We start from the raw sequence: 13716 nt of genomic DNA on the forward strand, positions 1-13716 counted from the left end.
TCCTTAGATTTATCCTGTATGGGACTCTCTGTGCTTCCTGGACTTGATTGGCTATTTCCTTTCCCATGTTAGGGAAGTTTTCAACTATAATCTCTTCAAATATTTTCTCAGACGATTTCTTTTTCTCTTCCTCTTCTGGGACCCCTTTAATTTGAATGTTGGTGCATTTAATGTCCCAGAGGTCTCTGAGACTGTCCTCAATTTTCATTCTTTTTTCTTTTTTCTGCTCTGCAGTAGGTAGTTCCACTATTTGATCATCCAGGTTACTTATCCGTTCTTCTGCCTCAGTTATTATGCTATTGATTCCTTCTAGAGAATTTTTAATTTCATTTATTGTGTTGTTCATCATTGTTTGTTTGCTCTTTAGTTTTTCTAGGTCCTTGTTAAACGTTTCTTGTATTTTCTCCATTCTACTTTCAAGATTTTGGATCATCTTTACTATCATTACTCTGAATTGTTTTTCAGGTAGACTGCCTATTTCCTCTTCATTTGTTTCGTCTCGTGGGTTTTTACCTTGCTCCTTCATCTGCTTATTTCTCTGTCTTCTCATTTTGTTTAACTCACTGTATTTGGGGTCTGCTATTCACAGGCTGCATGTTCGTATTTCGTGTTGTTTTTGGTGTCTGCTTCCAGTGGGTGAGGTTGGTTCAGTGGGTTGTGTAGGCTTCCTGGTGGAGGGGACTGGTGCCTGTGTTCTGGTGAATGAGGCTGGATCTTGTCCTTCTGTTGGGCAGGGCCACGTCTGGTGGTGTGTTTTGGAGTGTCTGTGAACGTAGTATGATTTTAGGCAGCCTCTCTGCTAATGGGTGGGATTGTGTTCCTGTCTTGCTAGTTGTTTGGCATGGGGTGTCCAGCACTGAAGCTTGCTGGCCATTGGGTGGAGCTGGGTCTTAGCGTTGAGACAGAGATCTCTGGGAGAGCTCTCACCAATTGCTATTACGTGGGTCTGGGAGGTCTCTGGTGGTCCAATGTCCTGAACTCTGCTCTCCCACCTTGGAGGCTCAGCCATGACATCAGGCCAGAGCACCAAGACCCTGTCAGCCACATGGCTCTAACATGTTGACCTCCAAATGGCAAAATCCTTTCTTTGTTTGAATAAAGGTGGCCTTCGAGGTCCAGGTTTTAGGGAACTGGCCCAGGGTGGCCATCCCTGGTTTCACATCAACATGATCTCAGGCAGAAACCTCCTTGTTTTTCCATTTTGTCTTTAAGTTACTCATTGAAAAAACTGGCCCGTGGTCCCAAGGACGGTCGCAGCTTCGGCTGGTGGGGGCCCTCCCTCCCACTGGGCTCCCTGTTTTTACTTTTGTAGCCTGGGATTTAGAGTTAGAGAGTCACAGAGTCCAACTCAGTATTTCACTAGTTGGCAAGTCACTTAAACTCTCTGAGTCTGTTACCACTTCTTATACTTATTTTGCAAGGCTGGGAATTAAATGAGATAATATATTTTAAAATTTCACACATAGAAATGAAATTCAGTTAATGCTAATTCCTATCTCCTTCCTTTACAAATAAATTATAATACTTTAATGTCAAGTATCAGATAATTCTTATGCATTTACTTTGTTTGAGGTGGGGCGCTAAATGCTATGGGACAAAATGTGCAAGATGGTTCCTAACCTCAAGGGGATGTCATCAAATAATGGGAAGAAATCCAAATGCGTTGTTAAAATGAAATAGTATATTAGGGAACATAGAAATCAAAACCCCAATGAAATACCACTTTATATTCACTAAAATTCCCATAATCAAAAAGATGGACAACAATAAGTATTATTATTATAAGTGAGGATGTAGAAAGATTAGAGCCTTCCCGTATTGCTGGTGGGAATGTAAAATAGCACAGCCCTTTTAGAAAGCAAGTTTGATATTTTTTTAAAAAGTTAAGCATACATTTACCATATGACCCAGCAATTTCAGTCCTAGGTGTCTTACCCAATAGAAATGAAAACATACATCCATATAAAGACTTGTATGCTAAGGTTCATAGCAACATGATTCTTAATAGGCAAAAGTGGAAACAACTCAAATATCCCTCAGTTGGTGAATGGATAAATGAAATGTGGTATATCTGTATCATGGAATATTTTATTCCACCCTAAAAAGGAATGTTCTGATAATGTGCTACAAGATGGATAAACATTGAAGACATTATGCTAAGTTGAATTTTAGAGTATATAAATTATACTTCAATAAAGCTGTTTAAAGAATTATATAGTAATAAAAGAATTTAGTAAAAATATAAAACTAAAAGTCAAGTGAAGTGCGAAAATATTAATGCTAACAATTGGTGAATGCTTATGGTATACTAGTGATTTCCTGGTCTAATCTGGAAGATCGTTGGAGTCTGGATGGGTATAGAGAGCCGGGGATAAGCATGGGAGGCAGGGAAATAACCAGAATCAAGGTAGAAGAGTTCAGTGCACAAGGCCAAGGCAGGCCTGGGGGCAGACCTAAACCAGTCTGACTGAACAGAGGGGCCAAGTGGAGAGTGTCAGGAGCTCAAGAGGTGGTTTGGGGCCAGATGTTGGAGACTTTTAATTTTCAGACAGAAGGTTTGGACTTGGTCCATAAGGCAATGAGGAGCCATTAAAGGGAAGAGTGAAATGACGAAAGAGGTATTTTGAGAAGGTAAATCTGGCAACAGTGTCTGGGAGGGATGGGAGTAGGAGATGAATGGCAGACAGGGATGTCAGTTAAGAAGGCTGCCACGGTAGTCCAGGCTTGAGATGATAACGGCCCGAACTAGGGTCATGGCAGCATGCCACGTTAACTTGAAAACTGACAGTAGAAGCCAAAAAATATTATCTCATGTATCTAAGTTTTATATGCTAGCCCATGGAAATGAACTATTCTATGCAAGGCACTGTGATATCCACCACCCTGAAAGACATTTAAGACGCAAAAAACGGGGATGAGAATCAAGCCCGTAGCTTTTGTTCCCTGATGATCGTGGATTCCAAATTCCACCTATCCCTTATTTTATTGTAAATGACAGCACCGAATCCAGGGATCAGGTGGGATGGGGGTAAAGAGCCTGGAAATTTTAAAAGCCTGGTCATTTTAGTGCTGCCAAGTAGAAAAATGGAAAAATGGACTGTGTGTCAGAAGACGAGTTTAGGATTTTGGTCAAGTCTAGTTCTTTCTCTAAAATTCTCAATTTCTAAACTTCTCTCAATTTCCACATCTCTAAAACAGGGAAACTATATTCGAGCAGGGATTTTCAAACTGTGTTCTTTAACTGTGTTGAACAAGTGATTTAGGGGCTTCTCAGGTGGTCTGGAGACCCAACCACTTGGAGATCCGGGACCCCTACCCAACCTACCCCCTACTTCAACCAAAACAGCTCTGATTTGTTCTGTTTTAGATTTCTGGCTTCACAATAACATTTCAATGGAAAAAAGGGTCTTGTGGCTTTAATGTTTAAAAGAACAACTAGGTTATAGGATCTCCTAAGTTCCTTCTAGCTCGAAAATTGAGTTTAATTTCTCTTATATTTTTGTGAGGGAGGAATTTCCGTAAAAATATGACTTAAAAATAATGAATAGCCAACTCTTTCAAGAGATGCAAGTGTTTCTTTTAAAGAAAAGAAGTAAGGTCTTTTGAGAGGCCTTTCCTCGGAATAGGATCTGAAAGTAATTTTATTTGAAGGGTTTAAAACGTTGGCTTAATTCTGTCTCTGAGGGATTCTGTGCAGTAACCATGAGATTGCGCCCAGATAGTTGAGGATGAAAAACACCCATAGATCATCCAGGTTTTCCTTTCTCCAAGGGGAGTCCTGTGGGAGTGTGTGGAATGCACGTCTCATCCCAGACAGAAGGGCCAAGGGAAGGGTTGTTAGGATGATAGGGGCAACTGGAAACCCTGTGAACACCCCCAGGAGCACTTTCGTATGGCATCAGCTTGAGTTTAACACCGGTGAATCGGGGCTAAAATCCCACCATTCCCAGCCCCTTCTCAATGTTTGGAATTTCCATTCATCAGCCCAGATAATGCAGAACCTAGTAACATTCCCTGGATAAGGGCTAACTCTACCTAGTTCCCCAAATGTAACTTCCACCTCCTAGGAAGACCAGCAAAGCTTGTGGGAGGCCTTGGTCATGATCCTGGATCCAGCCAGTCAAGTGCTTTCTTTGATTTCCTCTCCTTTTCCCGACAATGAGGAGGGATGGAAGAAAATCATAACAATAGTTAAGGGTTAACTTTTACTAGACACAAAGTACTTCATGTGCATCATTTAATTTTTAAGCGTCCCAATAACCATGTTAGTGAACACTATTATCATCTCCAATATTTAGCTAAGCAAACTAAGGCCTAGAAGGGTTAAGTAACTAGCCCAGGTTATATAGCTAGTAAGTGGCAGAGTCAGGATTCGAACCTAAGTTTGCCTGTCTTTGAGTCTGAACTCTTAACTACACGTGATACTGTTCTAAAGGTCTCCTTTACGTAATGGGACCCATGGGATTGCAATGCAGCAGTCTCCTTTCCTTAGTGCCTAATCACAGGGTCCCTGCTTCAGATTTCCTCTGTGTTCCATATGCTCAGAGGCCACAAACTCCGGGAAGTTGGGAGGACAATTCTCATACACACAAGTCCCTTTCTCAGCATCCCACTCATGGAAGACTATCACCGACAGACTTAGAAGAGCAGTGCCTTTTACACTACGCCCCTGGGAGGAAGTCTTCATCTAGAGTCACTTACTTGGCAAATACATCAGTGCCCTCGTCTGCACTGCTAGTTTTGTTAAGGATTTTTCATATATGATACCACACCCCAAATCAACAATCCATGGAAAAATTGTCACTGACATGTTCACACATGCACATACAGATATGCTCATTCCACACATTTAATCTTTTATCCTTCCGAAACAAAATTATTTCTAAAAGATGAAATAACAATCATTGCCCCTTCTGTTCTCAGCCATTTGCAGGGAGCTACCATCAGAAGGCAATTTTACTGCCAAATTACAAAATCTATGGTGTGTCAGTTACCTCTCAATTTCAGTGCCCTTTGCAGGTGCCGTCTGATGGACCTCTACACGGGCTGACAAAACACAGGGCAAGAATTCTCAGAATGTAGGTTGAAAGACATGGCATCTTAATTTTCAGAGGCAGCTTTCCCCTCTGTGATGTATTTTAACCAGCAGCAGCTCTGTCCTGAGAGTCGGACAGACTGCAAAGGAGGCAGTGAGATCACCAAGGCCAGTTCGGATGCTTCTATGCAAGGAAGGAGAGGGGCTCGACTCTGCCTGGGACACAGAGATGTTCACTTCAGGCCTCGTCCTTCTGTTCTTGGCTGTATCTGCTTGCCAGGGGGATTTCTCTATGAAAGACACATAGGCCCATGAAGCTGGGGGAGTTGCAGGCAAGTCAAAGGAGGAGGAGAGGCTGAAAACAAGTTGCAGCTGGGTATCCATGAATTAGTTCGTGCTAGTGTTCAAGTAGGAATGATTTAGAGAAGTCGGTTAGTTGGGGATCTATCCCTAACTTACGAGGCAAGTCAGGAACGGCAATGCCGATGCAGCCATCTCCCCAGATGCAGGGCGACGGGGGAAATCAACTGCTCTGGCTGGGAAGCTGTTGATGTTCTGGAGCCAGAAAACTGACAGGAAAGAGGCAGGATTTCCTTGGCCTTCTTTTCCTAATAAATCATGTGCCTCATTCTCCAGTAACTTGGAAGAGAAAAACTAGAGAGGCTTTGCCTTTCCTGAGGAGAGACTAGAAACATCTGGGAGTAGGAGAGGCAGGGGGGGTCAAGGAGGCGGGAGCGAAGGTAGAGGAAGAACCCAGTGTTCTGAGTAGAATCCTGGGCCCGAACAGTCCGAATGAATGAGGCCTGGTTTTGTTCCGCGAAGGGCCCGTTTACAATTCCCTGCTTCTGACTGTTGAGTGAGGGCTGGCTGCCTAACGCGCATCCCCGCAGCCTAGTTAAAATCTAGTTACACGATATGGTATATCAGCGCTTACAGAAACTCTGTTCCATGCAGAACTGATTCACTTTGCTGCACACCTGAAACTAACACAAAAGTGTAAATCAACTACGCTCCAATAAAAATGAAGAAAACAAAACTCTGTTCCACAGTGTTAGGAGGATTATTTTGTTCTCCTCTCGTCTTCTGTATCTATAAGCTTGGGTGCCTTCTCCTCCTTCTGCCTCTTTTGTTATCTCCTTCTGAGAAGCATACCTACCTCTGTCCAGTCAGACAGCAGCCACTCGCTGGGACAGTCATCTTTCTTGCAGGCTTGCTGGGAGGCCAGTTTGGGGGCCGAACAGAAGGTCTCTGGAAGCTCCAAGAAGCTGCCATCAGCCATGCGCTGTTTGCAAAGAACCTCGCGCTTCTGGATGCCCCCTCCGCAGGTCCTGGAACACTGGAGAAGGAAGAGAAAGCAGACCCTGCATAGGACAGTAGCACATTTGACTGCTAATTCTTACCTTAGCCTTGGTTTGACTCAAGGGTGAAAAAAGAACAAAAAAAAATAGAAAAGGAAGAATACCCAGGAACCAGCCCAAAGGATTTTGCTTCCTCTCCTTGAAATGAATTTTGTAGCAAGTTCTACACCCTCTGCTCTTAATCTCAAATATGTAGCTAGAGCACCCAGGAATTTCACGGGCCTTTAAATCTTAGAAAGTTGGTTCTACTTAGGGGCAGGACAGGAATAAAGATGCAGATGTAGAGAACAGATTTGAGGACACAGAGAGGGGGAAGGGTAAGCTGGGACGAAGTGAGAGAGTGGCATGGACATATATACACTACCAAACGTAAAATAGATAGCTAGTGGGAAGCAGCCGCATAGCACAGGGAGATCAGCTTGGTGCTTTGTGACCACCTAGAGGGGTGGGATAGGGAGGATGAGAGGGAGACGCAAGAGGGAGGAGCTATGGGGATATATGTATATGTATAACTGATGCACTTTGTTATGCAGCAGAAACTAACACAACATTGTAGAAAAACTGTACTCCAATAAAGATGTTAAAAAAAAAAAGTTGGTTCTAAACTATGATTTGCAGTCACCCAAGACAACTGGTTTAAAAGGTTATATAATAGAGGGCTAAACATATTTATGACCCAGTGAAAATAATCTGTGCTGCTTCCAGAATGAGCAAGAGGGAGCTGCTGCCACCAGTGTAGATCTGGAGGAATTAACCTGCAGAGAAGGCAGCACTTCCTCTCTCTCTAAGTGTGAACATCCACTCTACCCTATTGGAGGGCGGTAGATTTGAGGCTTGGTTTTCCGAAAGACTCCCTGGAACACGTTTCTTGTAGGACTGGTGTTTTTTTAGGGCGGTGGGAGCAAGACCCATGGAAATTTGGGATACAAGAAAAATCACCTCATGTTAGTGGTTTTCAGCAGGACCCCAATCAAACACACCATTTACAAGTAATTTAATAGTTATCATCCAGTTGCCCGAGGCGGGGCAGGAGGCTGTCATTCCAGGACTCTGTTCCTCCCTTGCGGTAGGCAAAGCAGCCCTCCGTTTTTAGCTGGGCACAAGACCTTCTGGCATACAGACTATATTTGCTGACCTCCCTTGAAGGTGCCGCGTGACTAAGTGCTGGGCAAAAGGATATTCGTAGAATGTTGTGTGCAACTTCAAGGAAAAACCCACAAAAAGAAAATGTGGCATTTTCCCCTTCCCGCCTCGTCCTTGCTGGCTGGAATTTGAACACGATGTCTAAAATTTAACCTTCCGCCTTGGATGGCGACAGGCAAAAGGAGGGAAGCAGCCTATCTTCCTGGGGGTGAAGCCAACATACCGGCCCTGGATGGCCTGTGTGTGTATAAGAGGAAAACACCTCTCTCTCTTATCTAAGCCACTATGCCTTTGGGTGTCCTGTCATTTTTAGTCCATCTAACTCTAGCTAGAAAGACAAATACTGTATGAAATCACTTACATGTGGAATCTAAAAATTACAATAAACTAGTGAATGTAACAAAAAAGAAGCGGAATCACAGATATAGGGAACAAACTGGCAGTTACCAGTTGAGGGGGGGAGGGGCAATATAGGGGTGAGGAAGTGGGAGATACAAACTACTGGATGTAAGATGGGCTCAGGATGTATTATACAACAAAGGGAATACAGCCAATATTTTGTGATGACTAAATGGAAAGTAACCTTTAAAAACTGTATAAAAAATTTTTTAAAAAATGAAAAAAGGAGGCATAGGCACAAATGCTAAGAAAGAGGGAAAAGAAAAAAAAAATCTAACCCTAGCTAATCTACCAACCATGACTACTCTGTTCTGCGGGTGGAGGGATTTTATTTTAAAACTCTAAGGAGTGCTCTGCTTTCTTCAAGAATAGTCCCTTTTCTTGAATCTGCTGCCCTTGTGCTTGCTGAGAAATGAGGCCTGGGTATACAAAGACTGAGCGTTTGTGCTGTAGGAGCTTCTCGTGCTGCAGCAGTGGGCTCTCCGAACTCATGGGGGTCTGTGATCAGTTGGCTGGAGTCAGAACTGCAAGGGGGATGGGTACCCAGAGTCAAGGTGAGGATGGTGATACAGTGCTCCTGAGTAGTCAGAATGCTGCTGTGGCCCAGCTGTCACCCTCTTATTCGGTGGTCCCAATCCTGATGCACTTTATTTATTTCTAAAAATTTATTTAATTAATTATTTTTGGCTGTTGTTGGGTCTTCGTTACTGCGCGCGGGCTTTCTCTAGTTGCGGAGAGCGGGGGCTACTCTTTGTTGCGGTGGGCGGGCTTCTCACTGCAGTGGCTTCTCATTGCAGAGCACGGACTCTAGGCACGCGGGCTTCAGTAGTTGTGGCTCGCGGGCTCTAGAGCACAGACTCAGTAGTTGTGGCACACGGGCTTAGTTGTTCCGCGGCAAGTGGGATCCTCCCGGACCAGGGCTTGAACCCGTGTCCTCTGCATTGGCAGGTGGATTCTTAACCACTGTGCCACCAGGGAAGCCCCTGCTGCACTTTAAAACCACCTGGGAGCTTTTGAAAAGTCTGAGTCCTGGGCCCCATCTCAGATCCATTAAACTCTGGGATATATGTCCCAGACATTAATTTTTTAAATTAAAAAACATTCTTTTTTTAAACCTCCCAGGTAATTCTATGCAACCAGGATTGAGAACCATCTCTCCAAATGAATGCCCCTCCATCATTTCCAATGGGAGTAAAATAAACATGGAGGGGAAAACCTGGGACCCAGAGCAGCCTCTGTTAGAGCCAGTGGTTATGTGGAGTATCTTATAAGGTGTATGGGTGTCCATCCAATTTGAATAAATGCTCCCAATATAAACAGGTAGGTGAATAAGAACAGTGTTCAGATTTAAGCATCTTACTGAATGTGGCAATAAGGTAAAATGCAGGTTAATTTTTTCTCTCTTTCAAATTAAGGAGCGGATGAAAATAATTGGTTTTATTTTAAGGGTGACATTGTAATGTGCTATAGAGTGTGACCACTCACTTAAAATAACAGAGCTGAGGGCTTCCCTGGTGGCGCAGTGGTTGAGAGTCTGCCTGCCGACGCAGGGGACACGGGTTCGTGCCCCGGTCTGGGAAGATCCCACATGCCGCGGGGCAGCTAGGCCCGTGAGCCATGGCCGCTGAGCCTGCGCGTCCGGAGCCTGTGCTCCGCAGCGGAAGAGGCCGCAACAGTGAGAGGCCCGCATACCGCAAAAAAAATAAATAAAATTTAAAAATAACAGAGCTGAGTTGTCACTTTGCAGATAGGACCTGATTTAAGGGACAGACCCTCAGATGATTCCCCCCTAACACTATATGGAATTCTGTGCCAACTGTATGACAAAACAGCTGCAAGAAAAGTTAAAAAAAAAAATCAGCTTGTTATTTTGAAGTTTGACCTACACAGAAAACTTGCAGGAAATTCTCAACACCCAAAGATAAAGTAAGACTCCTGAGAATGTCCTTCAGAGCCCTCACAGTCTGACCTGCATTGAGCTTCTCAGCCACGTTCCTTGCCGGCCTGCTGTGGGCTGGCGCTTTAGCTGCAGTGGACAATCTGCCCTTCCCTGGGCCCACAGATGCCTCCTCTGCTCAGGCCTTTGATCATGTTGTTCACTCTGGGAGCAATGCCCTTCACCTCTCTGTCCATCCAGAAACTTCCAAGACATCCTTGAAGGCCCAGCTCACCGGCCACTTCTTCAGGAAAGCCTCTTTTAACCCCTCTGCCTCATGGTGTATAAGTCACCTCCCACCCCACCTTGACCTGGAAGGGTACCGCACATCCCGTTAGGGCTGGTTGCTTATGCTCCCGCTATTTTCCTCCGCCTCCTTGCATTCACATAGGATTATGTGACTTTTGAGGAAAGGGAACGTATTCATCTTTCTATTCCCCAGAGCCTAGTATAGCATCTGGCAAAGAGTGTACACTTCATAAATGTTTGTTGAACCGATGACTGGATGAACGAAAGGGCCAACAAGCCAGATGCTGAAAAGATGTAAAACAAACATCCAGCTGATGGGCTGCACATCCACCTTTTATCGGACTGTTTTATCATTAGCCAGAAGCCTCTTCTAAGTAAGTCAGCAGTGGGTTTCAGCCAGCTGCAGCGCCTACTCTGTGGGGTGCTCTGATCCTCCAGGGATGGCAGACAACCCTCTGGCTGGGTTAATGTCGTCAGGGATTTGGCTTTTAAACGCTTGTCTCAACTTCGCTCAAAAAGTTTCCCCGGTGTGTACACTGAGGAAAAGGTGGTTTTCAAAAAATTTTTTTAATTGTAGAAGATGAAATCTCAAATTAGTAAAGGTTCCAAAGTCTGTGATGACTTTGTGAACTGGTCAAGGTTACGTGGTGAGGCTGATAGCTCTGATGTGACAGGCAGAATGCAAAGGAGAAAGGATTTTGAAAGCAGAAGCAAGAGAAATTTAATAAAATGACATGAAAAATGTTTGCTTTATGAATCATCATTGAAAATAATATTGTGGTATGAAGATGTAGATCTCTGGTAATGGGTATTGTTTTAAAATATATTCCATAAACAGAATAAATAACCCAAAAGAGCACGTATATCGCTTATCCTTGTTGCCATGCATATTTCATGATATAAGGTCATGGGTTCATTAGTTTTATAAGAAAAGTAAAAACAATACAACATGAGGAACACGTAAAAGTTACGTTTCTATACAAAAATACAATGGCCTGAGTGTCCTGTATTTTTAAGAATTTCCCCATGATCAGCACATTCATAAATTCTGCCTCTTTTGACATTTTTGGTTTCATGCTGACAGTTCAATTCACTGAGAGCTGAGTTCACTTCCTTGGTACCTCGAGTCACACATTGACCCCAACACAAAGTGATGTCTACATTCTGTTTCTAAGGTCAAGTTGCCAGTTTTAACATGATGTGCTCTGCTTAGCTTCTAACTCATTTCATTCCTTTCTTCATTCTCTCATTCATTCTTTCATCAAACATTTCCTGAGTACTTGCTGAGTGCCAGGCACCGTACTAGGTGCTGAGGACTTAAGATGACTTAAGATGGTCACTACGCCTCAGTCCAGTCACTGCACTTTACCTTAAGGTGTGATCAGTTTCACAAAAGAGGGAATATAGACAAGAGTGCAACCAAGTCTTTATGGAAAAGATGGGGAAGGCTTTGCAGAAGAAATGGTTGGCCGGGGAGATAGGAGCGCTGGCAGAGTCGGACCACGTGTGCACAGATGGAGAAACACGGCATGTTCACACACCTCCAATGAGTCCTGAGAAGGCAGAGCTTAGGGTTCATGGGGACGTGTCATTGGGAAAGGAGACTGAGAAGGCGGATGAGTGGCAGACAGTGAAGGGCCTTGGACATAACTGGACATACTCTTAAGACCCTGGGGTGTCATTAAATGTTTTAAAGTAGGAGGTAACACGATCTAATTTGCAGAAATGATTCAGGTGGCAAAGGAAAATGGGTTCCAAAGAGCACGGCCCTGTGAGATGTTAATAGATGTGCCAGGGAGAAAAGGTTTCGTTGTCAAATACGTCTGAACGACAGTGCATGCCACACCCCTATTTGGGGGTTCTGAGCACATATTAATATTTTAAAGGTCTGACAGAGGGCCTGTAGTAAAGAACCACTGATATCAGGTTGGGAAACATCAGATCAGAGTTAGGTGAGACAGTACAGGGAGAGCAAGTAAAAGGCTGTTTGTAGTAGTTTGGTTAGTTGAGAGCGCTGGAACCAAGGCAGTGGCAGAAGGATGAGAGAGGAAGAGAGCATTGGGGGGTTGGGAAGATACAGGAGGTGGAATCAACAGGACGTGGGTGTTGACTGAGTGTGAAGAACAAGTGAGGCTGAGATGGCACTAGTTTCTCGCTGGAGAACAGGCTAGATGGTGGTGCTACCACAGCACAAGGTCCACGAGGGAAGGCCAGGTCTACGGGGGAAGGTGGCAGGTAGGTGTGTTATCGAGCTTGACGTTAGACCTTCAGAATTTGAGGTAACTTTGCAACATATGAGGTTGAGAGGTTCAAAGGGTAATCAGAGAGTGTTTAGTATATAACAGTGGGAAAAACTAAGTCAAACTGAAGGAAGGCTCAGAAAAACAACAAAAATATGAGGACTGGAATCTCACTTACTAAACAAAATTATTAAATAAGAACAGAATTTCTATATGGGCCACTTTGTGAATTAAAATTATCTTGTTAATCTAATATCGATTAAGCTTTCTTAACCCTGGAAGTGCAAGGGGTGTGCAGTATATCTTCTGGGTTTAACATTCCTGTTACTTCGTGAAGCATGGGCTAGCATACCCACTAAAATTCAGAGCAATTGTTAAAAAGAATTTTCTGCTAATAAATAAAAACAAAAACACTTCACCTGTGAAATGTGAACTCTGATCTGTTTTGCTGACAGTTATTTATTTTTTAATTAATTATTTTTTGGCTGCATTGGGTCTTTGTTGTGCGGGCTCCCTCTAGTTGCAGTGAGCGGGGGCTACTCTTTGTTGTGGCGTGCAGGCTTCTCATTGCAGTGGCTTCTGCTGTGGCAGAGCACGGGCTCTAGGCCTGCGGGCTTCAGTAGTTGTGGCACGTGGGCTCAGTAGTTGTGGCTTGCGGGCTCTAGGGTGCAGGCTCAGTAGTTGTGGCGCACGGGCTTAGTTGCTCTGCCCTAAGGATCTTAGGATGTGGGATCTTCCCGGACCAGGGCTCGAACCTGTGTCCCCTGCATTGGCAGGCGTATTCTTAACCACTGCGCCACCAGGGACGTCCAATATTTACTGTTGCTTCTAGAGGTAGGATCAAGCATCCATTTCTTTGTGAAATACACTACTAAAAACTAAGATAAATATCCCAATAGATGTTTTTCCTCCCTGGATACAACATTTTAAATAAAGATGGTCTCTAACTCATGAGGAGTTACATTGTAGTCACTGGTATGTAACAAAACTGATGACTACATTGACTCTTTCTGCCAGAATTCAGCCCCCTAATCCAGATCAAAGTCATTCTTTCCTGTGTGGTGTGTTTAAATCTAAATGAAAAATTTAATTCTCAAGTATTTATAGTTATTAAAATTCTTTTTTTCCCCCTAAATATTACCAGCAGGGACTCTTCTCTCCTATATCTTTTTACATAGCTAAACTACAGGCATTCTGAATTGTAACCCTGAATAAAAAAAAAAAAAAAAGGAAAAAAAGGTTTACAGGTAAGTGGCCACATAATCACAGTTTCAAGCAAGGGGGGAACATAGGGGCTGTGGTGATTGCTTCAGTCTCTATACAGATGTGAGCAATATGTATGTACAGTGGGCGGAC

The 13716-nt window shown here is 43.7% G+C and overlaps 1 protein-coding gene across 3 annotated transcripts in view; it reads right to left on the reverse strand.

The window, feature by feature from the left end:
- ADAMTSL1 (ADAMTS like 1) overlaps positions 1-13716 on the reverse strand; it is a 1025773-nt gene that overhangs the window by 176317 nt on the left and 835740 nt on the right. For all 3 annotated transcript variants that reach the window (XM_049711047.1, XM_049711046.1, XM_004276108.3), the window contains one exon: positions 6192-6371. In XM_049711047.1, the coding sequence (XP_049567004.1) occupies positions 6192-6371 (180 nt within the window). The remainder of the gene's footprint in view (positions 1-6191; positions 6372-13716) is intronic.

This window comes from Orcinus orca, chromosome 6 (assembly GCF_937001465.1).
Source record: "Orcinus orca chromosome 6, mOrcOrc1.1, whole genome shotgun sequence".
Taxonomy (NCBI): Eukaryota; Metazoa; Chordata; class Mammalia; order Artiodactyla; family Delphinidae; genus Orcinus; species Orcinus orca.